General features: G+C 42.9%; 1 protein-coding gene across 12 annotated transcripts in view; it reads right to left on the reverse strand.

Annotated features, from left to right (window-relative positions):
* Positions 1 to 23,865, reverse strand: part of GAPVD1 (GTPase activating protein and VPS9 domains 1) — a 52,829-nt gene extending 28,964 nt beyond the window's left edge. For 6 of the 12 annotated variants that reach the window (XM_028714536.2, XM_028714535.2, XM_028714534.2 and 3 more), the window contains exons 1-7: positions 23,732 to 23,865; positions 10,900 to 11,119; positions 9,024 to 9,867; positions 5,163 to 5,249; positions 4,246 to 4,380; positions 3,961 to 4,150; positions 1,866 to 1,946 (exon numbers count right to left, since the gene is read on the reverse strand). In XM_028714536.2, coding sequence (XP_028570369.1) covers positions 1,866 to 1,946; positions 3,961 to 4,150; positions 4,246 to 4,380; positions 5,163 to 5,249; positions 9,024 to 9,867; positions 10,900 to 11,084 — 1,522 coding nt within the window. In that variant the 5' untranslated portion in view covers positions 11,085 to 11,119; positions 23,732 to 23,865. Of the gene's footprint in view, positions 1 to 1,865; positions 1,947 to 3,960; positions 4,151 to 4,245; positions 4,381 to 5,162; positions 5,250 to 9,023; positions 9,868 to 10,899; positions 11,120 to 12,348; positions 12,398 to 18,042; positions 18,282 to 23,731 lie in introns of those variants that run through there. The other 6 variants (XM_028714540.2, XM_028714542.2, XM_028714539.2 and 3 more) reach the window with 3 other exon arrangements.
* Between the last annotated feature and the right edge of the window lie 274 nt (positions 23,866 to 24,139).

Here is a 24,139-nt window from a genome sequence, read left to right on the forward strand (position 1 = left end):
TGGTAGGGAGAAAATAGTCTGGTAGGGAGAAAAATGGGAGGGTTAAATATATTTAATGGAGTTACCCCAATGAGAGATAATTAGTTCCTAGATACAAGTAATGAAATAGCCAGTGTCTCTTCACAACTTGAAGCAAATGTATGAGAAAGGAAAGGGCCTTCCTCTCACAGCAAGGGGAAAAAGTCACACTGGCAGCATTCAGATCCTGCTATTTAGACAGCTGCTCGAAGAACTCCATGCCAAAAACCACAGTATTACCAAGAATGAGGGCCCCGTATCTTGGGTAATATCTAAATGCAGACATAGCACCAGAAAGAGTCCCAAACAGCCAAGCATAAACCGGGGGGGTGGGGTGCAGAAAAATCTTACGTTTCCTCTGCCCCCATCCAAAAAAAAGAAATCAAGCTCTTTTCAAAAAATAAAATGCATAACATTGGAATAAAGCATAAAATGCTTCAAACAGAAACACAGAAACTTTCAAAACTTTTACTACATTAAGACAGACTTCTACATACACAACACAGAACAAAATACATGATGGAATTTCAAGTCTACATCCCCGCTGGAGTTCCGTTCCAGACAAGGGTGACTCTCTAATTCTTGCAAGATGGCAAGTTTACACAGACCAGCAAAAGTAAGTGGTATTCTTTTTGCTTGAACGGAACCATTTCACGCAGCAAGAGAGCTATACGTTTGAACATTCCCCAGGTTTTTTTTAAGTCTATCTGTAGAAAGATAATACATCTGCAAGGTTAGACTCAACTCTTCCACCTCACATGCCAATTTTCAAGGTACAGGGCGTTTGGGTTTTTTTTTACAGGGTGACATGTACCGGTAAATATGAAGAAAAAACACCACCCATTCCATCTGCAACATTAACACTTGAATTTGCCAGTTGCATAAACTATCCCAAAGGGTAGCTGGTCATCACAACTGAGAAGTTAAGCCATTTTTGTCAAAGCACTCTGCCTTGAGGATGTTTTTGAAAGCTGAGGATGATACATTTTTTAATAATAAAATAAAATAAAATAAAATAATAATAATAATAATAATAATAATAATAATAGAAAGGCATCTAGAATAGGTTGCTGTTATTTAGAAAGACTTAAAAGGAAAAAATGCACATGATGATTCAAAACCAGCTAGGCATAAATGTAGTTTACATGAAAGAAGGTTGTCACCAGGTATGTTGGTCTTGGAAAATTATGAGGATGATAGACCACAAGAATTCAACAGCCCAGGGAGTGTTTGAACTCTTCTTTGGGTTGTGGACAAAGGTTTAAGGTGTGGTGGATTTCTTCAATATACACACAATTGTGATGTTTGAGGCAGCTTCACTTGATCAGCTGCCACTGGGGGACCTAAATGCCTAGGAATTAAGCCATGTTCTCAGAGGGAAAGCATGTCTCCATTATCAGAGGTGGATGCCTAATTCAGCGAGAAGAACAGGGTGCCTATTCTCTAGCAAACTATTTGAACACTGCACAAACATTTTTGACACATTATTTTTACATCTCTTCACATGTAGACTATCAAAGCATATAATATAATTACCACCACAAAAGGTCCATGCAGGATTCTGACCCAATATTCAGAACCAGCGGACTCCTTTCCACCGCCCCCTTGCACAAATCTTAAAAGTCAGGATCCTAAGTCAGAGTTTCATTCATGCACAAAGTCTGACCCAAACTTTCCAATACCTTTTCTAGATATAAAAAGCTTTAAAAATAGAAAGCAAGCTTCTGAACAGAACAAAAGGAAGATGCCTTTCTTTTAAAAAAAGCAGCTGGTGTGGACACAGACGTGCAAGGCAACAGCATGGCTTTGCAGAAACACTGAGAAAGAGGAAGGATTCAGTTACCCACCAAATGGGGTTACAAGGTTTATGTGAGCTGTCAGGTTGGTGGCAGACGTATCCCAGGCAGTGATGGCTGCCAACTGTTGTCCTGAGTGGACAGCATTAAAAAAGAAACACAGGTCAAACCGTTGGGAGGAGATAAAACATGGTTCAGTTGTAAAATAAGCACATAATACAAATGCCTCATTTGGAGTGAGGTGGAGGAGTCAATAATTATTTGAGACTGAGGTTCTGGCTTTACAACAATTCAAGTGCAGCTTTGTGTAAGGCTGTGTGTCAACTGCAATTTGGCATGGATGCAGAAAATCCAAAGAATGCAATACTGGGAGCAGAAATCGTCGTATTGAGGATATACAGAGATATTTTTAGGGAAAGTTACTATACTTCCTGATTGTGAAGACATACTTGCAAACATGTCTGAAGAGATCTCAGAAGCCAAAAGAGATGCTAAATGTCTAGCAGACATAACAAGTGGAATCCAGTTCCCCTTTTAGTTATTTGCTCTTCTCCTTGACTATTATTATTTAAAGTTATAAGTTGTTTTTTGTACAAAAGTAACTCAACTTACAGCAATGGAATAAATCATGTAAAAGTTGTGCATGTAAGCATTTCTGAACTTTACCGCTACCCTCCTGTCAACTGCACAATGTACACAGCCCTGAACGTATAGCAGGAACAATAGCAGCCCACCACAAAAAATGCTTCATTTCCTATTTAAAAATGGGTCACTTACTATGACAGGCTGTGCCATCAATGAGCTGAAGAAAGGCATTTTTTAAGTAAGCAAATCAACAGGAATAGAGAGTGGGATAATGTGCATTTGCTGCTTAGGCTTTGGAACGAAACAGGTACATATACAAGCCTTCCACAACCTGCTTTCCTCCAGATGTTTTAGGCTACAATTCCCATCAGCCCCCGACAGTGCAATTCTCTTACACTAAAGAAAGGTATCACCCTGTTTGTCTTGTTGGCATTAATTGAAGGCCTCCCTTTTTCAACAAGTATTTTAGGTGGATCTTTACCCCAGTCTGTATCCCTATTAGATTTGAAAATGGGTATTTTACATATGAAATAGTTCTTTGGTGCCCAGTTAAAACATTGTTATTCACCCAGGTCTTTGGAGTTTAATTCTCTGCATATATATTTTTAGTGGGGCTATGCTGGATTTGCTCCTGAATACATATTATTGAATTATAGGTTGCCTTTTATTCATGTTTTATATCTACTTCTAACATTTGCTTTTGTAGGTTGCTTTGAACTCAGTTTTTTGAAGAAAGTTGATAATCAATATAATGAATAACAATAATTTTAATTTTGTCAACATGTGGGTCTTGTGTTATATACAGATTTTTTTCTTAAAATTATTTTCATTGCTGACATCACTGAGATATTTTGTGTGAAGGAATTCATAAATGGATTTTGCCCTTTTTGCTTTGGCGGCCAAAAAGATCAGAAAGAAGACCCTGGACAATATAGCAGTGAACTGTAAGAGAGATGAAGAGATCTAAATAGAGATCAATTAAATAGAGATTTATTTGTGGCACAGCATCCCTTTTGCTTGTATTTATTTCTGATTCAGATTTGTCATGGCCAATGGCAAGTACAATAAAGCTATTTGGATTGGGTATACTAAGAAAGGATTGGATAAATGAATTTTAAAAAAACTATGAAATAAATCCTATTGGTCAGGGAAGAAGGGTGTTATAGTTCAACACATCAGGAGGGCTCTGGGTTGGAAAAGGTCGGTGTATACAGTGGTACCTCAGGTTACAAACACTTTGGGTTACAAACTCCACTAACCCGAAAGTAGTACCTTGGGTTGAGAACTTGCCCCAGGATGAGAACAGAAATCACGGCGCAGCAGCAGCGGGAGGCCCCATTAGCGAAAGTGCGCCTCAAGATAAGAACAGTTTCAGGTTAAGAACAGACCTCTGGAACAAATTAAGTTCGTAACCTGAGGTACCACTGTATCTTAAAACCCAAGTGACTGACACTAGTCAAGGGGACTCCACTGTCCTAAAGCAAAAAAGGCAGAGGAAAGCGTCCGAAAGCAGAGCTGGGAAAAGCTATCATGCAAAAGCCTGACCCTTGACCTTCCTCACCTATAGGCAGCCGGTTTTTCTTGTTTGCTGGTGTGGTGGCAGGGGAAAGCTGTGGGGTGTTGTATGGGGTCATCTCCAGGCTGCTGCTTTTCCCTGGCTTGTTCTGGGGCAAGTTTAACAGCAGGTTTTCCAGAGCCATGCGGTCCTCCTTCAGCTGGTCGCCCGACATGACGTTCCGCATAAAGCTGACCTAAAAAAAGTGTTCGATGTTAAAAGAAGGCAGCAAAGCAGACCCCCAGCACTGACTTGTCTCCTCCTGCAGCCCAAAAGGAGTTGGATATTTACCAGGCCAGTGAGCTGGCTATGGGTCATGTAAACCACAGTTCTACTCAGCCCTTCCAAAAGGTTCACCGAGGACATGGGTGGAGTCTCTACTGCCCGTCCGCCAATGACAACGTCCAAGAAGGCAGCCACACAACCCTGCAAGGAAAAAATTGGAGGAGGGGGTGGACGGACAAGTGAGCTGTTTCAATACAAGCACTTCAACAAGAGACCTGTACACCCCTACAAAGTGGGTAGACGATATATAGAGATACACAGACAGATTTTACTATTGTATTTTAAATTACTGTAACCCACGCTGGGATCTTTATTTTATTGTTTTATTTATTTCATTATATCCCACCTTTTCCTCCAAGGAACTTAAGGTGGCATACATAGTTCTACATCTCCACATTTAATCCCCAAAGCAACCCAGAAATGTAGGTTGGGCTGAGATGTAGTGACTGGCCCAAGATCACACCCAGTCAGCTACATGGCTCTGTGGGAATTTTAACCCAGGTCTCCCAGGTCCTAGTCCAACACTCTTGATTCCTACACTACACTGGTTCTTCACTTATGGTGAAAGGCAGGTAAGAATTGAAATTGTTATACAGTATTATTATTTTAAACATGCAGCAAGAATAGAAGCAGGTCTACGTTTTTAATAGTTAAGAAAAAAAAGCCACCAATATATGCCAAAGCACACTTCTTCATACAGGTTCCTTGAAACTCATTTACATTTAATAGTGGCTTTTGCACACTACAGATTCTATTAAGGGGAAGTGCCATTTGCTACTTCCTCTTAAGGTTGCAATTTGCTCACTTGAACCTCTTCACAGTCATAACAAAAGTCTATTTGCAGGTGCCTTTTCCAAAATTATACAGAATGAGAAAAACATTGGCATGCACAGATATACAAGTTCAATAGCTTTGGCTCTTACTTTGTCGAATTTACCCAGGTAACTCTTTGTACGGGGGTCTCCTTCTTCAGAACTGGTCATGGCCAGCTGCTGCAAAAGTCTCCCAACCTAACAATGAGAAACAAGTTAAAGACAGGACTGCAAAGTACCACAAAGAAAGAAAGCCGCCTCCACCCTCCAAGTTGAAACTGGATGAAAAATAACTATTCATACTCAGCTTGCACAAAGTCTGAGACATTACAACCGTATTTTCTTTCCAAAAATTAAAAACAATTACATGGAAAAGTTCCACAGCAAAATGCCTATACAGAACTTCAATTTCCCTTACAAAAACTTTGGCTACCTTTTATCAGCTTTGCTTCATCTCAGGTGGAACCTTCACACATATAAAAACTGTTCTGAAAATGCTTTTTTAAAAAGTGTTTTTAAAAATACATTGAATTTCCCATAAAGCTCACCATCACCATCTAGTGTCACACTGTATATTCCACTTAAAACATTTTATTTGCAGCTGTATAGCTGAGTCCTCAGTGGCAAGAACAGTTGTGGGAAGCTGGAATGTTTGCAAACTAATTTATCTGCTAAGCCACAGTTCCCAGCCTAAATTAAACTTGCTCATTCTATTTCCATCCATACTTAACAGGTGCCAAAAGATGGTTTTCACATAAACACGGAATAATCATCTGGCAATAAATATGACATCCATGAAAATCTCAGCTTTTATCATCTAGAGTTGGGATGAACCAAAAGTCCATCAAAACCAACCAAGCATCTATCCACCAACCTGCACTGAACCCATAAACATGTTTATAAAAAGGTAAAGGTACCCCTGCCCGTACGGGCCAGTCTTGACAGACTCTAGGGTTGTGCGCCCATCTCACTCAAGAGGCTGGGGGCTAGCGCTGTCCGCAGACACTTCCGGGTCACGTGGCCAGCGTGACAAAGCTGCATCTGGCGAGCCAGCGCAGCACACGGAAACGCCGTTTACCTTCCCGCTAGTAAGCGGTCCCTATTTATCTACTTGCACCCAGGGGTGCTTTCGAACTGCTAGGTTGGCAGGCGCTGGGACTGAGCAACGGGAGCGCACCCCGCCGCGGGGATTCGAACCGCCGACCTTTTGATCGGCAAGCCCTAGGCGCTGAGGCTTTTACCCACAGCGCCACCCGCGTCCCAAACATGTTTATATAAACACACAAAATCCCAGTTTGTCTTTTGCGTCTTGCTGAACTGCAGGGTGTCAGCTTCTCCTGCAGAGGGCATTCACAGACAGGAAACCTAGTATGACAAGGACCTTGCAGGAGCAGGAAGATAACAGGTCAATATCAAAAAGTGTCCATTTGTGTGCCTACAGGAGGCATTGAATTCTACAGTACAAAGCAGAAGGCTGTAATTGAAGCAGCTGTAAAGATTGTACCACAATTCATTTTTCAGCTGCAGCCCTTTACATGAGTAAAGAAGCAAGAAATTCTTGGTGGGGGGAGAAGAAAACACACACACACACACACACACACACACACACACAGTTATACCAATGGGCATCCAGCTATTCCAAAAATAAAGGACAGGCCTCTGACAGCTGCAGGGATCAGACTGCTTATCTAATGAATGCTTAGAAACTAGTGGGCCAGCTACAGCAGGTTGGCATCGCTCTGTACACAAGTCCCTCCTCCTTCCATTCCTGCTCTTCTCTGAATACTAGACAACACCTGACCACCAAAATCTGATCTTACGCCTTCATGCATTCTACATTGCAACACCCATGCTAATTCCCTCCCCCACAAAAGCAGGATGGGTAATGCAAAAGTATCTTTCAATTGTGTGTGTCTTTCAATTGTGCCCAGTCTTCACATGCCTAGAACTACAACTCTAAACGTATAACATACACCACCTCTCCCTCTTATCATTCAGAACTGTAACAAAGCTTTAGGCACTTGTAACTTTCCCCTTCACAGCTCCACTCTGTCTCTCATTTCCACCTTGTTCCTTGGGAGCACAGATCTATGCTGTCCAAGGAACTCTCCACAAAGTGTGGTCTACATTGATGGTGCTGTATGAACACCAGCAATTTAAAGCTGGTCAGCATGGCACAAATTAGACTGGCACACTAACAGTCCTTGGAAGGCAAGAAACAACCCAGAAAATGTAAATTTTGTTGGTAGCAAAGGGTAGTCCAAGTAGCAGGGCTATTGGTGGATCTCTTGATTTTGCCCAAAGGGTACGATGAAGTTGTTCTCTCCTAGCTTACAATAACATCAAAACAGCAAATGCTTTTCAGTGCTCAGTCGTGTATTTAAAAGTATCCTCCTTGTAAAGATCTAGTGTTATATTGTCTTTTAAACACAGACCTATCACTTCTACCGTATATACACACTTTCCTTGTAATGGATACTGTAAAACCACATCCCTCTTAAAAATTCAACCTTTTTACAATAAAGTGGTTATTTGAGCTGAATTGCTCAGGGGTAGGTAGCGCTGGGAGAAATAACAGTCAACATCACCTTATCTGAACAAATGAAAAATACTCTGGTAGCACAACTGGAAATAAAATTAAGCAACTTGGATGCTGTCCCAGTTCTTTTAAGCAAAGAAGAAAGACGCACACTATGACAGTTGAGCTATCTGCAATATAAGCAGGGCTGGAAAGGCCACTCCAAGCGCCTGGGTCCCTCCCAAAAAATTATAATGGCAGCTAGAAATTTTATTTTACTTTTGTCCTAGTCTATATAGGGTTGATGAATAACAACCTAACTGTAGGAATCTGAAAACAGCCTAGGGCATGGGTGGGCAAACTAAGACTCAGGGCCGGATCCAGCCCACTCACCTTCTATATCTGGCCTGCGGACGGTCTGGGAATCAGCATGTTTTTACATGAGTAGAATGTGTAGAATGTGCCCCCTAAAATATAGTCCGGCCCCCTACAAGGTCTGAGGGACAGTGAACTGGCCCCTGCTGGAAAAGTTTGCTGACCCCTGGCCTAGGGTAAGGGTTTGTAAGCATTAATTCTTGCAACAAATGAGGACAGCCATTCTTCACACTTCTGGTGTGGCTTTAAGCAGTGGGAGTTCCCCTCCAGCCTTGCCATTCGCATGAAAAGCTAGAAACCCATCTGCTTGTACAGTAAAGTACTGTACAAGAAACTTTTTACTTTATTGGAAATATTGCAAGATTTTGGCCTTATGTTTTATTTCTGTATTATACTGTTGTATTTATGTTGTATGTGAATGTGATTGTTAAATAAGGAATTACACTGCAAAATAAAGTTATTTCCTCAAGTTTGTGTAGCATTTGCTTCTCTGGCTCCTAGTCATCTGACATAGCTTTTCCTCTAGACAAAGTCCAGACCAGCTAACAGCTCACAAAATAACTTTTGGCCAGAGAAAACTATGAACCACCAGCTAACAGGAAGGCTGAAGAGGTTGCCTGCAAACAACTGGTCTTACCACTAGCAGGCAGAAAAGGGGGACGCAGCACCAAGAATGGAAAAAGATGGATTAAAAAGGTATGCAGGGCAGCCTTCCCCACCCTGTGCCCTACAGGTGTTCTAAATTACAATTTATATCAGCACAACTGTGCTGAGGGAAGGTATAGTCCAAAACACCTGCAAAAGCACCAGGTTGGTACAGGGTTTTGGGGGGGGGGGCAAAGTTTCTGGATTACCCTGGCATTTTTACTGCACTATTCCTCTTGACAAGTCCACAAGTCTGCTTTCTGAGCTAGAGGGGATCAAGAATGCCTAACCTGCCCCCCCCCCCCGGAAAAAAAACTTTGTACACTTTGTTTCTTAGACACAACACCTTTCTCTATTTTCTTCTTGGTACTACAGACTAATACAGCAACACTATGAGAGAGAGAGAATATATATTTTTGAAGACCTGCTTATACCTGCATTAGGTTGAACCTTGCCACTTCATTGATTGGGGCATCAGAAATAATCCCATACTGCTCTGGGTTGACCACGGCAGGACAAATGAAGCAAGTCAAGAGAAGGTCCGTGCACATGGCTCTCACTTCTCCGACATCAAGCCTGTCCACACACGAGAGCGTTTTGTACATCTGGGATACAATCCACCGTAAGCTGTGTGGGAAGCAGTAGGTGTTCTGCTTGAGGTAGCCAATGAACTTATTCACCAGGGCCACCAGCTTGGCCTCGTTGGATTCTACCATCTCCTGAACTTTCTGCCTGAACTTTTCAGTGCCCTTTTCCCCAAAGAGCTTCTCCTGCTGGGTGGGCGAGAAGCGGTCAATCAATTTGCTGGGGTCAGTTTCCAGGTGGTCTTCATCTTCAACCAACAGCTGCATAATGGGCTCGTGCAAAGTGGCAGTGAGGAAGAGCTTGGCTGAAAAGAGCCCCTCAGAAAAGAGTTTGAACAGAATGCTGAATGCACAGGTGCCTCTCCTTAGGAGCCGTCTGGGATTATCACTTTCCTTGAGTTCAAATTCAATCAAGTAGCGCAAGACTTGGAGGAGGTAGCTTTCGTCTTCTGGCATAATGCAGTTGCCATAGATGGAGGTGAAGACGGTGTGAATGACACTCTGCGTGTTCTCCTGGTTGAGCTTCTCTCCAGCAACCAGGCACGATGCAATAAGGCGAGGGTTTTCGCGCAGCCTGTTAAGGAATTCTCCATAGGCTGTCTCTTGAAAGCCCAACTGCTTGTACCCATCCACGAACAGTGTATCCTCCAAGACCTTGGCATGCTGGCAGCATTCAGCAGGTGAAGCTTCCGCGCTAGGAAAATATAAATATATATAGAAACCATTTAGATCACCCAAAATTTTAATTTCTCAAATCACAAAAAATCAATGGAAAGAGAAACATCCTAATTTTGCTGAATATATCACACACACACACACACACACACACACACACACACACTTTGAGATCTTAATATTTAGGAGATTTTCTCTAAGTCCCATCTATGAAGAGACAGCCACCAACTCAAGACACAGATAAGTCTTCTCAGTGGTTGCAAGAGGGCTATAAAATACACACCCAATTGCATCCCTTTGACTCAGCTCAAAGCTATGTTTTCTTTATGCTTGCTCAAAGGTGCTGTGCAGCTTTAAAGCTTACATTTGCAGATGCAAGTAATTGACTATATGGAAATGGCAGAAATGACTGGCAGAATCCGAGATCAGGGAGAAGAGTCGGTGGAAGAAGATTGGAGGAAATTTAAAATTTATTTACAGAAACATTGTAAAATGTATGAATGTTGATGACATTGAAATGAAATGAAGGGGTTCTAGCAACAAGATATAATGTAAGACTGGATTGATAATAGATAAAAATTTGAAATTATAATTCGGGAGGAAAAACAATTAAGGATAAAGTAATAGGACATGAATTTGCTGAACCAATTTTCAAAAAGGGATACAAAAAAGGGAGGCGTGAGGAAGTCAGGAAAATAAGTTAATCAAAGATGAGAAATTAAAAAAAAAAGAGGGATTTGTGTTTTTCTTTTTTGTGCGCTTATTTGTTTTTTCTTTTTCTTTTTCTTCTTTTTTTCCCTTGTTAGGTTAAATGTTTGTATTTTTCTATTGTGTAATTTTGTATTGTTGTGTTTTATATTTTTCTTGTGTTTTTATTCTTCTTTGTTTGCTGTTTTGGAATTTTCTTATTGTTAAAACTTAATAAAATATTATTTTTTTAAAAAAATAAAGCTTACATTTGCAATGTGTGATTTCTGCAGTGTTTCAGTGTACAAAGCACTGTCCAATTTCAAATATTAGCATTTTTATTTCTGTATGTACCAGCAGTTACCTTGTTATGATTAGCCGGTCCAAGTTAATCCTCTGCTGCTTGGAAATCCATGCTGTGCGATACAGCTTTTCAGCAGTCTTCAGCACCTCAGCATTCAATCTCTGAATCAGCTGCTTTTCGGAGTTCACATAGAGCCGTTCCTGCTTGAGGTGATGGGCCAATGTGTGAATGTCCAGCTTCACCATCTTTGAAAGGGGGCAGCAGGACGTTGGGTGACTTGCTGTGAAGGAGAAACAGAATGAGATCCATGGACAAGGAAGTGTTACACTGTGTTCAGTCAATCCACGGTACACTGATTGAATGAGCTAGGGGCCATCACAGTGGCTAGCATGATTTGGCAGAATTAGCTGGGATATGCCAACCCCAGGCACCCTCTTACCCCTTTAACTTAGAAGCTAGGGAACCTGTCAGGTTCAGTTTATCAAATCTAGGCAGCAACAGCAACATAATGATTCAATACCTGGCTTCTCCAGAAATTAAAAAGTGAAGAGAATAAAATTCTGAAGCAACCCAAGTATCAAGTTGGGTGTGAAAGATATGGAATGAAGCAGCAGCTTTTGCAAGTATAATTGCATCGGGGAACACAGCTGCAAAACTGAACACACCTAAAAAATAATTGTACATGAATTAGGCAGTTCAGCGTTTTCTTCAAGGGAGAGCAGAAAAGAAAAATGGGCTCAACGCTGCCATGGCTTGCTGGCTTTCAGGTAATTACATTATCCTCATGGAAGCATTAGCCTTTGAGAAAAGTAAGACACTGTGCACTCCCCACTGTCTCAACCAAGACCCACCCCACCCCCCCAAAAAATCCAACATATCAACCGGCCACATAAAACATTTCAAGCTGACCAGAAGGTCAAATGTTTTACCACATCTTTTTTACCACATGTTTTACCGCATCAGATTTTCTATCTAAGTTGTACTAAGAGAAGACCCTCTAAAATTAATGGGTCTATGATAGTCAAATGTCCATTTTTTTCAGGACTAACAGTGGGTACAAACATGTGTGATCCTGGGGGCCCCAGCTGGCTCAAAATGTCTGGCTGCTTGAAGCTGAAAATCCAAAATCTGCCTAGCCCCACTCCACCAATTAATATACAGGATAACATACTGGGAAGACAACAGCAGGTTCTCCACTGAAATGGTGCAGGAACTGTGCTAAAGCTCTACTGTGCCGTTATTCATTTCAAAGGATACTGTCTTCCTGTTCAAGCCCCGCTGAAACTTATGGGAGCAAGGATTTATTTTTCTACCCCAGATGAGGTTGGAGTCTTTCACTCCAAAACCCTTCAAAGTGCTCAAAACTCACCATCTGCCTTGCCTTTTTGTGGCCACTTTTGGTGGGGCCTCAGCATTTGAAAGACAAAAAAACTGAGCCCTGGCTCCATAAGCTAAGCGTTCTCCCACTCCCCAGCTTTTAAAAAAACATTCCCCATCTCCCATGTTCACCTGTACGTCTGCCAGTTAAAGTCCAGAACCACGAGACGCCAATCCTATGTTGCTTTGGAAGTGTTTAAAAGTTGGCTGCGTGAATAAAAGCGATACTTGAATTCAGTGAAATGGGAAGCCCAAGGGGAATTAAAAAAAAAAAAAATACTGTCAAGATGACTGTGTGCTTTGGTCTCACTTTCACTGTTGCCTAAGTAGATATTGAGAGAACAGTCTGCTCTGGAAAATCCTCTCACTAAGTAAGAATAATCGCTACAGTCCAGATATGGCAGTCCATGGCAGTTCCTTCTGTCATCAGGTTTCCAAAACAAACATTACAAATGGTTTTACATGCTGCACTTGTGTTATGCTAGAAAAATAGTTGACTATACACTTGTTTTTAAACAGAGAGTGGCATGAAATGTGTTGGCAGATTCTTTTAAAAAAAGAACATAGTACAACCACAGTATCAGTTAAGGAGTTCAACTAAAAGGGGGGAAATATCTATTTGGGAATTTTGCATGAAAATCTGTAATAATTTGCTGTTGCATTGTTCATATTTTGCATTCAAAAGCCGAAAACCACCACCACCTTGCACTATAGCACTGTCAGATGACCTCAGCACCAAAAAGACAACCCAAGATTTGTTTTTTAATGCACACGATCCAGAAGGCCGTAAGTACATTAGGCCGCATGCATAAAGAGCTTTTGCTCTTCGCAACTGACAGTGTAATGGATTTTTACCACTTGTGATTCTCAACTAGTTTTCTTCAGAATTGCCTCACTGAAGACTTCTTGACTAGAGTATGCGAGACTAACATTTCAAGCACAATTATGTGACGCACTAGGACAATACATTCAAAGCCTTCAACCTCCAGGGAGGTTCCCCTTCAATAAGCTCAAAGAATCGCCCCATGTTCCTGAAGAACAGTTTGAAAACCACTACATTGTGCAAATAAATCTGTACTTATGATAAGGTGCCTGCTGCATGTCCCAAACGTAAGAATCAGAGACTACATTCTAACAATATGTTAAACACTACAGATTACTTTCTAAAGTGATCCCAAAGGCATAAAAAGGATTGCCCATATGATGCCCTATAGCAGGCATGTCCAACAGGTAAAAAAAAGGGGGCTAGATCACTGCCAGTTTTTAACTCTGAGTAGACTGCAGTCTCTTGCAGTCTCCACATCCGGCCCAATCGCCTTCTAAATCCGGCCTGCGCACAGTCCAGGAATCAGCGTGTTTTTATATGAGTAGAATGTGTCCTTTTATTTAAAATGCATCTCTGGGTTATTTGTGGGGCATAGGAATTTGTTCATTTTTTCCCTCCAAAATATAGTCTGGCCCCCCACAAGGTGTGAGGGACAGTGGACCGGCCCCCTGCTAAAAAAGTTTGCTGACCCCTGCCCTATAGATCTTGTTGCAGACCAAGCATGGCCAATGGCAGTGCTTTATTTCTATCCCATACCACTGCTGTTTGCCCGCTCGCACCCACCCCCACCTTTCCCAATTGCACCCTTGCCTGCTGTGGCCACTATTTTCCGCAGCAGCAGGCACAGCCTCCCGATGTGGCCCTTTTATGATCACCAAAGTGTCTTCCAGGAAGGTGCTTGACAATCGTAAAAGGGTCACATCAAACCTTGGGGTCTGCCGCACCTTTTTACGATCAGCAAGCACCTGCTTGGAAGGTGCTATGGCAATCATTAAAGGACTGTGCCAAAGCACTTCCAGGAGGTTGTGCCTGCTGCCATGAAAAAAGCGGCAGTAGCAGGCAAGGAGAAAATAGGTGGCGGTATGGTGTACAGCTTCAAAACAAGCACTAGCCAATGGACCAGGATGATAAGAGTTGTAGTCCAACAATATCTAGAAGCTATCACATTGGCTACCTTTGGCACAGATTCACAGTATGTTACCAAAAATTATTATAGATTGTATTTCTCTTGGGGATAAGCCCTGGAGCTGTCATCTATTAGGAACCTAGGATCTCATTTGCAGTATCATCCTGGTAAAAAAAATAAATCATTTGAGCCTGCCATTCTGATGTGTTTTCCACATGTGGGGTCACTTTAAGAAAGTCACTCTGCAACAGCTAAGCTAACATTCCACTGGGACTGAACTCTTGGCACAGATTTATTAAGATTTATGTCCCACTTCCAGTAGAAAACCACTGAAGCAGCTATGAATAACTTCAAGCATTTATTTATACATTTTACTGCACATTGTAACGCTGGTTTTGCAGGGGCATTACAGCTGCTCATGCAAGAAGATATGAACCAGCACAACTATTTTGGATTCACTATAATCAACAGTTTAAATTCTATGCAGACATAAGAAACTATAGAACGTCAGCAGCCACTGGCATTTAGGCACATGGATTCCGATAAGCTCCCAAGTACCAGTTCTGATATTCCACTCCAGTTATCACCTTAAACACGCAAGTACAGATTCTGGATTTAAAATAGTCAAAGACATGAGCCTTCCGCACCACATCAGAAAGGTCACATGAGTATTGGAACTGCAAGTATCTCACCAAACTCAAACTGGCCCAAAACACCAGTGGACGAAGGATTTTTTAAAAAAAAATCAGGAGATGCTCTCCTTGCAATATGACAAAACCAAAGAAATGTGGAGCTTGGCAAATGTTGAAAACAGAGAACAATACAGTACTGGTGACACCTCAAAGCACTCAAAATCTATTCATTTTGACAGCTTGGTACAAAATGACATCAAAAGAGGAGGGAAAGGGCTTTTCTGCATTTACAGATCAAATATCACTAAAAAAGAGAGCTAAATGAGATAATTCAAGCCTGTCAGGCTTTCTCAGCCTCTAGAGCCTAGGCTGTATGAGGCATGCTGGACATATAATGGAGCAGCCCACACAGGACTTAGTTGATCCTGCAGTCCAAGAGGAGCTGCTTTAAAAAGCCTGTGCTAATTGATATAAAATTTTCAGCAAAAAACCCCAGTCATTATTGTGACAGGTGGGCATGTGGAAAAAGAGGGTGCTTATTACTTATAATATATTCAGTGTCACCTACATATATGGTACCTTACAAACTTTCATAGATAAAAAAATACAGTCCCTGCCCATCTTATAAGGGGACAACGGGGAAAACAGAAGGAGTGGGGTGGGAGAATATAGGTAGGGAAGATATGGGCAAATGCATTTAAAACTTGGCTACAGTCAGGGATGAGGATTAAAGGGATATACTGCAGGACATGGAAGAAAAAGCTTGTAGTGAGGGCTAAACCTCCTATCCTGAAGGTGGGAAAGGCGCAAGTGTTTTCAAAGATCAGTGCTTCACTTACGGAATGAATGGCAGCTACTCCCTTACATATGATAAACTAAAGGGTCCAATAAGGCACACTATAGAGTGGGGGCTAACTCTGCTCTGCCCTTGGTAAAGCCCACCCAATCAAACTTGATTCTCTCTATCACCCCATTCTAGGGTTCTAATTTATTGATCCCTCCACAGAAGGAGTGAATTTTCAGAACTGTGACAGATAAAGGTTTAGACAAAAATGCTTCTGAATCCCATTTTCTAGAAACCACAGAAGGGGAGAGTGCTCTTATAATTGGGTCCTGCTTGCAACTCATTGCCACTTGAGAACAGGATGCTGGACTAGACAGGTCACTGGCCTGATCCAGCAGGCTGTTATAATTATTACTCTTCCTCCCACCCCTTTCCCCTTAAGAAAACCCTCCGAAAGCTATGTTCCCCCAACTCCTGGAAAGCCTTCTGCTTTGTGTTAACATGGCCATAGCAGTCAATACTGTATAAGATTTACTTACCAATGCAGAAATGGTCACATCAAATACAAAGCAGACCAAGGCAAAGCAGTGTCAATACTAATCTGTCTATATCAAAATATATTTAAGACGAACCTGAAACAATCCCCTACTCCTGTGTTACAGCTGAAATGAAAAATAGCGTCTACTTCCTAGGGTGCTATTCCATGTTAGTTCTACTCAGAACTGATCCACTGAAATCAATGGACAGGACTGATTTAGGTTCATTAGAACTTTGTTGGATAAGCTTAATATCCATAGTAACTAAAAACACTTTAAACATGTTTTTTTTAAAGATTAATTTGGGATTAGGTCCTAGCCAAAGCAGTCACCTTTCTGAGTAAAAGACAGCTTCCTTATTAAACCAGCACTACCAAAATACTAGCCTGTTAAATACATTAGGCTTAAAAATCAGGTGGCCACCTGGCTACCTGCAGCATCAAGGAACTGCCATGGGAAAAACAAGGTAAGGAAAACACTGGCAAACAGGAATGGAGTTGGTGCTTTTATACTGTAAACTTGTACCAATGACTAATACAGGTATATGGTAGCAAGCTGACTAGTAAGTTGTGCAGACTTATTTGCAAGGGTGAAATGACATGGATGAACTGACATTTATAAACACCCAGATTGATGAAGATCAGTGGGCTTGCTTTTGTAGGGTGGCTGTCAGGGCTGGACAGAATCTCACAGGCACCCGATCTGAATAGTTCACCTTGAACTTTGATGCTGGCTCCTATGAACCCCATTTCCCCCTCCATTAGCCCTGTTGGCAATTTGCCCATTGGCAAGGTTTACTGTTTCTATACAGAGCCACTTGTAATTGTCCAGTACTAAAGTGCAGAGGATGTCTGGCTAATGCAGTCAGAATCCTGAGCAGGGATAGTATGATTAATCCTTTAAAAGAGGATTAGCCATGATGGCTATGTTCTACCTCCACTATCATGACTCTGAATACAAGTTACTGGGTGAGCAGAAGGATGCTGCACTGAAGTGCAGCTTGCAGGTTTCCCAAAGGAATCTGTTGAGCCACTGTGAAAACAGGATGCTGCACTGGATAGGCCACTGGCCTGATCCAGAAGATTCTTCTTATGTTCTGGTATTAGTAGTATATTGACATATAAAGTATCTCCAAGTGACTTACCAAGTTGTAAAGCAAAGCATGGAACACACACACAAAAACCAGGTTGCATCCAGTATACTAATAATAATCACTCAGTTGGTAAAGCATGAGACTCAGTCTCAGCGCTGTGGGTTCTAGCCCCACAATGGGCAAAGATTCCTGCATTGCAGACAGCTGGATTAGATTACCCTCATGGTCCATTCCAACTCTACAATTCTACAATTCTGATGTTGGATCTACTTAGAGAAGACCCACTGAAATTAATATACTGATAAACTAATGTAGGTATATTAATTTCAATGCATCTACTGTGAGTAGAACTTAATTGGATACAACTTCGACTGCCAAACAATAACCCATAAAACAGCAACAAAAACATACCATCAATAGACAGCATAATCACAGTAAGATGCTAGTGTCCACTATGCAGAGCCAAGAAAATCCTGGGCATCTAGATTCTTTGCTAGCAGCACTCAAGAAAACAGATATCCATCTTCCAGCAAAGAAGATGTCTAAATATTTTCTTCTGACACCATGCATAGGAACCTGAAAAATATTTTCCCATGCCTGCAGTTTCGAGCTCAGGATTCTGTACATTTCCGTATGGTTAGAGTAAGAACGAAAGCAGAAAAACACTTAAAAACAGGATGCGATAATGGGGTGTAATACAGTCAAATTAAAGTCCACTGAATTCAACTGAATAATTTAAACTCATCCTGGACAGAGAGAGAGAATACAGTAAAAGTATTAAGTGTAAACAATACAAATGCATGCAATTTTTTTTAAAAAAAATAGATACCTTGGTTCTCGAACTTAATCCGTTCCAGGAGTCTGTTCGACCCCTGAAACCGTTCGAAAACCAAGGCGTGGATTCCGATAGGCTGCAGGAGCTTCCTGCACTCAAGTAGAAGCAGCGGAAGCCGCGTCAGACGTTTGACTTCCGAAAAACGTTCACAAACCAGAACATTCACTTCCAGGTTTGCAGCAATCGGGAGCCAATTTGTTCAGGAGCCAAGCCATTTGAGTACCAAGGTACCACTGAGGAGGAAAAATTGAAAGCAACTGAGAATACAATACAGCATTCAACTATCGCATATTTTAAAAAGGGAGTGAGTCAATTCAGTTCACAATAAAGTCTCTCCACATGTTTATCCATAAAACAGGGGGTTTAGTGGGCTGTTTGATTAACATAGGAGAAAAACCACGTCAAATAAAGAATATCTTTTTAATGAACAGTTAGGGACTCTCCACTTAGATGTTCTGACAGTGCAATGTCCCATACTTTCACTAGCAACTTCCCTTGGGAAGTTGGACTTCTAGTGGGAGGCCACTAACAATGTGGCTGTGGCAAGAAGCATAAACCCATGAGGTTTATGCATGATGGGAGAGTTGGTACCGTGCTCCAAGGAAAGGAGCTCCAGACTGGGTCTGGTGATATTGAGGTGATAATAGAGATAGCGTCAAAAGTAGGTTCCCTTTCCCCTTTTAGTCACACTTTCATAGTTCTGCCTGGCACGCCATGTAAATTTTTAAGGCTGCAATTCAGTACCCTTACCTAGAGGTGAATCCCACTGAACTCAAGTGGGACTTAGTTCTAAGTAAACATGTTTAGTGTTGCATTTTTAGGTTAATAACTGAGGATATATTTGTAAAGCTAGTTTGAAGGTGGGAATGTTCAATATACTGGTTAGTTGTGAAGTTATGTTCTGTTTCCCCCCCACACATCTAAGTTTTAAACGGACAACTGTTTATGTATGCTGCTGCAATGAAAAGGTCTCGGGTAAAGTTTGTTCAGTTGTTCCTGGCTCAACTGCATGTAAAAGCAAAGGAGGAAAATGTGAAACAAGTTTCTGAGGGAAAGTAAAGTAATTTGTTTATTTTATTTTATATCCTTCTAGCAATGAACTTCCAAGTATTGAGAGTGCCTTTGTGGGCAGCAAGAGCAGCATCCCTTGGAATGTTTCAGCAGAAAATAGGCACAGGCACCATGGATTCAATCCAGGTGAAGCTCAATGATTTGATTTAAATTAAAACGTATGGGTCCAGAAGCTCTGAACTACGCAGCAATCCCACCACACATGAAGCAGTGTTCCAGGCAGCAGAACAAATATTCCATACCTTGTAACCTGCATGAGTTGTTACTATATGAAACCAAGCAAGCAAGTGGCTAGTTACAAACCTGTCTTCAACCATCAGCAGACAGAAAAAGGCCACATTGCTACAAATATATCTAATATGATTTTTACAGGATGAAAATCATAAATCCACAGTGAATAGTATCACTTCCATTGTATTCAAAGAGGACAAGGTATGTAACTAGAGGATAGTAGCATAATCATAAATTTGTTCTGTCTCAAATTTTATGTGAGAGCAGATAAAGGATGGCTAATCAGCCTCTGGGACAGATGGTGCAGTAACTTTGCAATATGTAGTAAATTCTCACCACCCAGAACACAGTAATGGTTAGTATAAATTTAAGACCTCCTTTGTGGCCTGCACCAACTCCTCCAAATAAGGCAGAAGATCATCATCCATGTTACCCTTCTCTGCATCATCTATGCTACACAACTTGACACATTACTAAACAGAGTAATGAACAACAACAAAAAAAATACAAATCTTAACATGAATCTTGTAAGTAGAAAGACAGCTATATTCCCATTTAAGATCACTCAGACCCAGGTGTTCACCTTTCTCCTAAAGTCCCTGGGGCTGTGTCTGAAGGCATATAAAGCAACCACCTTGCTGAAGCAAAGTTGAAGTTCAGTGCTAGGATGAGAGACAGTCAGGTAATCCTACATAAGCAGAATTTGCCAACCTGGCACTCTCCAGAGGGGCTGTGGCTCAGTGGCAGAAGGTCTCTGGTTCAATCCCTAGCATCTTCAGGTAGGTCTGGGAGAGAAACCACCCTGAATTCTTGGGAGAGCTGCTGCCAGTCAGTATAAACCAGGGGTCTGCAACCTTTGAGACAAAAAGAGCCACTTGGACCCGTTTCCGAAGGGAAAAAAACTGGGAGCCGCAAAACCATTGCAACATTTAAAACAAATATATCTCCGGAGCCGCGATCTGACAGCGGGCGGGAAGGTGACGTCGGGACGGTGCGTGACTAACATGCGACGTTACAGCCAGTACAGCGCCCGCCACAGTGGGGAGTGTCGGGGTGCACAACGCACCTCCTCCCCTCGCTAGTATCCGCCCCGGAGCCGCGGCAAAGGTGTAAAAGAGCCACATGCGGCTCCGGAGCCGCGGGTTGCTGACCCCTGGTATAAACAATGCTAAATGGCAGCTTATGTTACCTTTTGACATCATCTCCCATGTCTAAAAATGTTTGTATGTCATGGGTGAATTCTCAAAATCACTTTCATATGAAAAAACTAGTTGCCACTTTTAAACCCCACTGCCTCCTTTGTCTGATAAGCACACATGTGAGGTTTGCCCCTTTCTTCTTGGAGAGCAATAATTTTGTTCCCTGCTTAGCATACCAGAAATATGCAAAACAAACCTCCATAACACTCTTGTGGAACTGTGGAACATAAAATATGTTTTATCTGATAATTTTCCTGTTTGCTTTCTCCCACAAAAAGAACCATTTTGACACCCAAAATAGAGCTCCTTCTTCAAACAGACTTTGCTACTCACCACCACCAATACCCTGAAACAATGCTGCACCCAGGGTAATGTGGGGATTGCAAAATGATGGCTAGTCTGCCAACAGAGCTGGACTCCCTCAGGTGGAAGGTTGGGATAGAAACAGATTAAATAAAATGAATTTGCAAATAAATAAAAAAAGCCATGATGCTTCAAACGAGAACTCATGCCCACAATAAACTGGGATAATTTCTCCTCCCCACGCCTCATAATTTTTGGCAAAATGGTACCGCCTCATTTTACTGCCTGCAAACAGGAAGGGATAATTTCACTATTGGGATGGGATAATTAGCTTTTATGCCTGAGTGTCTAACACTGCTTCCAACTTGTAGCCACCTAAGACACATCCATCTAGTATTTATGGACCCACTGCCTGTGTACATGGAGGCTCCAGGGGGTTATAATGGCTTTGATCATTTGAAGCTACCTTAAAAGAGAGTCTGGTCATTGGCCCATCAAGCATAATACTACCTGCTCTGACTGGCAGCAGCTCTTCAACATCTCAGCCAGCATGTCCCGTTTCTCCCCCCGTGCCCAATATGATCTGCTGGAGATTGAACTGGGATGCCCTGCATTCAAACATAGTGTTTGCCACTGAACTACAGCACCTGCCTCATCCACAGGTTTATCTTCCATGATTTTAGAAATAAAGCTATCTAAGCCAGAGGTTGCCAATCACCCACCACACGCTGTGGCCCTGAATTCCTTACATTAATTACGCACAGTGTGAAGCAGTACTTCCTTCTGTCCACTCTGAACCTACCAGAGATTGATTTTGTGAACCTGCCTGATTCTGAGCCAGACCATGACCCCATCTATGCCAAACTACTGTCATCTCAGATGGGAAGAAACTCTACTACGGTGGTACCTCGGGATGCGAACAGGATCCATTCTGGAGCCCCATTCGCATACTGAATAGAACTTAAAACGCGGCAGCGGATTGGCGCGTCTGTGCGTGCGGCGTTTTGCCGCTTCCACGCATGTGCATGACGTCATTTTGAGCGTCTGCACATGCACGAGCGCTGAAACCCGGAAGTAACACACTCCGTTACTTCCGGGTTGCAGCGGAGTGCAACCTGAAAGCGCTCAACCTGAAGCACATTCAAACCAAGGTATGACTGTATCTCAGCCAGAATTTTCTCTTTTTGGGGGAAGTGCTTTGAGCTTTATTACCTAGAAATTAAGAACTAGAAATTAAGAACACATTCTCTCCCTCTCTCCAGCAGCCCCCATCATTACCACCACCCTCCAATTTGGAGGACTCTTCTACCCCACACTTTTTCTTCAGAGCCTTACAAGTTTAAGGTTGGAGGAAAATTCCTTTTCTGCAACAAGAAGAGGAGGGAAATATGTCATAGAACAACACAGCAGGGGACAATCCTAACTGGCAAAGAGAAAATATTCTGACTTTAGACTAAAGTGGGGGTAGAGGCACAATGAGTAGTATAAGTTAGTTGAAATATAGATGAAAACTATAAACACATAAGGGAGGGAAGGAATGCTCTGACCTGAGAATTAAACTGAGGGAGGACACCGAGAACAGGATGCTGGGACTAGACTGTGTGATGGCCTGAAGCAGATTCTTCACACAGCAGGGATGAGGAACCTATGGCCCTCCAGGTGTTCTTGAACTACAACTCTCATCATCACTCACCACCAGTACAGTTGGCTAGGGGTTGATGGGAACTGGAGTTCAACAACAAGAGGACCACAAGGTATGGTGTTGGTTGTAGGGCCTGAGAGGGAAAGGAGGGGATGTCAATGCAAAATATGGAGGAGGGACGCCTAACTTGTGGCAGAGGAAGGACATATAAGAGCTAAATTACTTCTGAGATAAATGCATATAGGTCAAGGTGTAACCTGATCAGAAGTTGAAAGGATGGGGTAAGCAAATGCAAAATGTAAGGAAAGCAGGTTGTATGTGTGTCAGTGCAACAGTGGCAAGAATTGACAAAGTGAGGAAAAAATAGCCTGCCTTTAAGCTAAAGGGGCTGTAGACTGGGGGGGTGGGGTGGTAGGATGCAATGTCAATGGTGTGAATAGTCTGACCAGACACTGAAAGGGTAAGGAATAAGACGTGCATGGCTTTATATATATATATAAAAAGAGGCAAGGCCAGGTGGCTGCTATCTTTGCAAAATTGGGGGCGGGGTGGGGAAGCTGACAATCACGAGGTGGGATAGGAACACCTTGATTGTCGGCTGAAAGGGGAGAGGGCGTAGTCTAGGTGAGAGGACGGGAAGCCAATGCAAAATATGGAGAGGGGAGATAAAATAGGCGGTCACGTGCAAGCTGTAAAGAAGGCAATGCAAAAAATAATAATGGGGTGGGGTTGGGGACAGAAGTATCTTGAATTTAGGCTGAAGGGAGGAGTGTAGGGAGGTAGGGGGGGGGGGGAGAAAACGTAAAGGGATGCCAAAGCGAAATATGGGGCGTGCGGGACAGCGGAGAGGAAAACGACACGGCGGGGCTTTAGGGGCCGTTCGCTTAGTGGCAGAGCACCCTCCCCGCGTGCAGAAGGTCCCGGGTTCAACCCCCCAGAGCTACTGCCAGCCAGTGTAGACAACACTGAGGTGGTTGGGCTCGGCGTAAGGTTGAGATAAAGCGGGGCGGGGTGGGCTGCTGCTGCCGTCGCCGCAAACTAGACCAGGTCCGCCCCTTCTTTTGCCCAGGCCGGACTCTGCACCCATTGTGCGCCTCTTATCCCCCCCCCAACTTTGCCAGCCCCACCTCGGGCAGCCCCCTCACGGCAGGGCCCGGCGCTGCGAGAGGGCGGGCAGGACTACTGCGAGGAGGGGGGACGGCCTGATACGGGCCTTACCCAGCCTATGGGGACCAACCTGTGAGGCGAAGCCGCCGCCGCCGCCGCTGCCTGGGTCTCTCCGGGGTCCGCCGCCCTGCGCGAGCTCCTTCCAGCAGGGCCGCCGCCGCCGCCGCCAAACCAAGACGCTCCTTCACTCTCCCTCTCGCTTCCCAAGCCAGAGACTGCGCATGCGGGATAGAGGGGAGCGCCCTGGAGTGGCTGGTATAAATACTGTCGTCCTGGGAAGGAAGGGTGCTCGCCACCTGCGTAGCCAGCAGGGGGCAGTGGCGGCGGCAGCTGCAGCAAGGGCGTTGAATTGCTTTTGAAGTGCAGTCACTCAAAGGAGAAGGGGCGGGACGCCACGCCCCGAAGGCGGGGAAACTGTTTCGTCCTCCGGAGTTCTTGCTACCTTCGTTCATTGTTTTCATTCATTTATACGTACCCC

This window comes from Podarcis muralis, chromosome Z (assembly GCF_964188315.1).
Source record: "Podarcis muralis chromosome Z, rPodMur119.hap1.1, whole genome shotgun sequence".
Lineage (NCBI taxonomy): Eukaryota > Metazoa > Chordata > Lepidosauria > Squamata > Lacertidae > Podarcis > Podarcis muralis.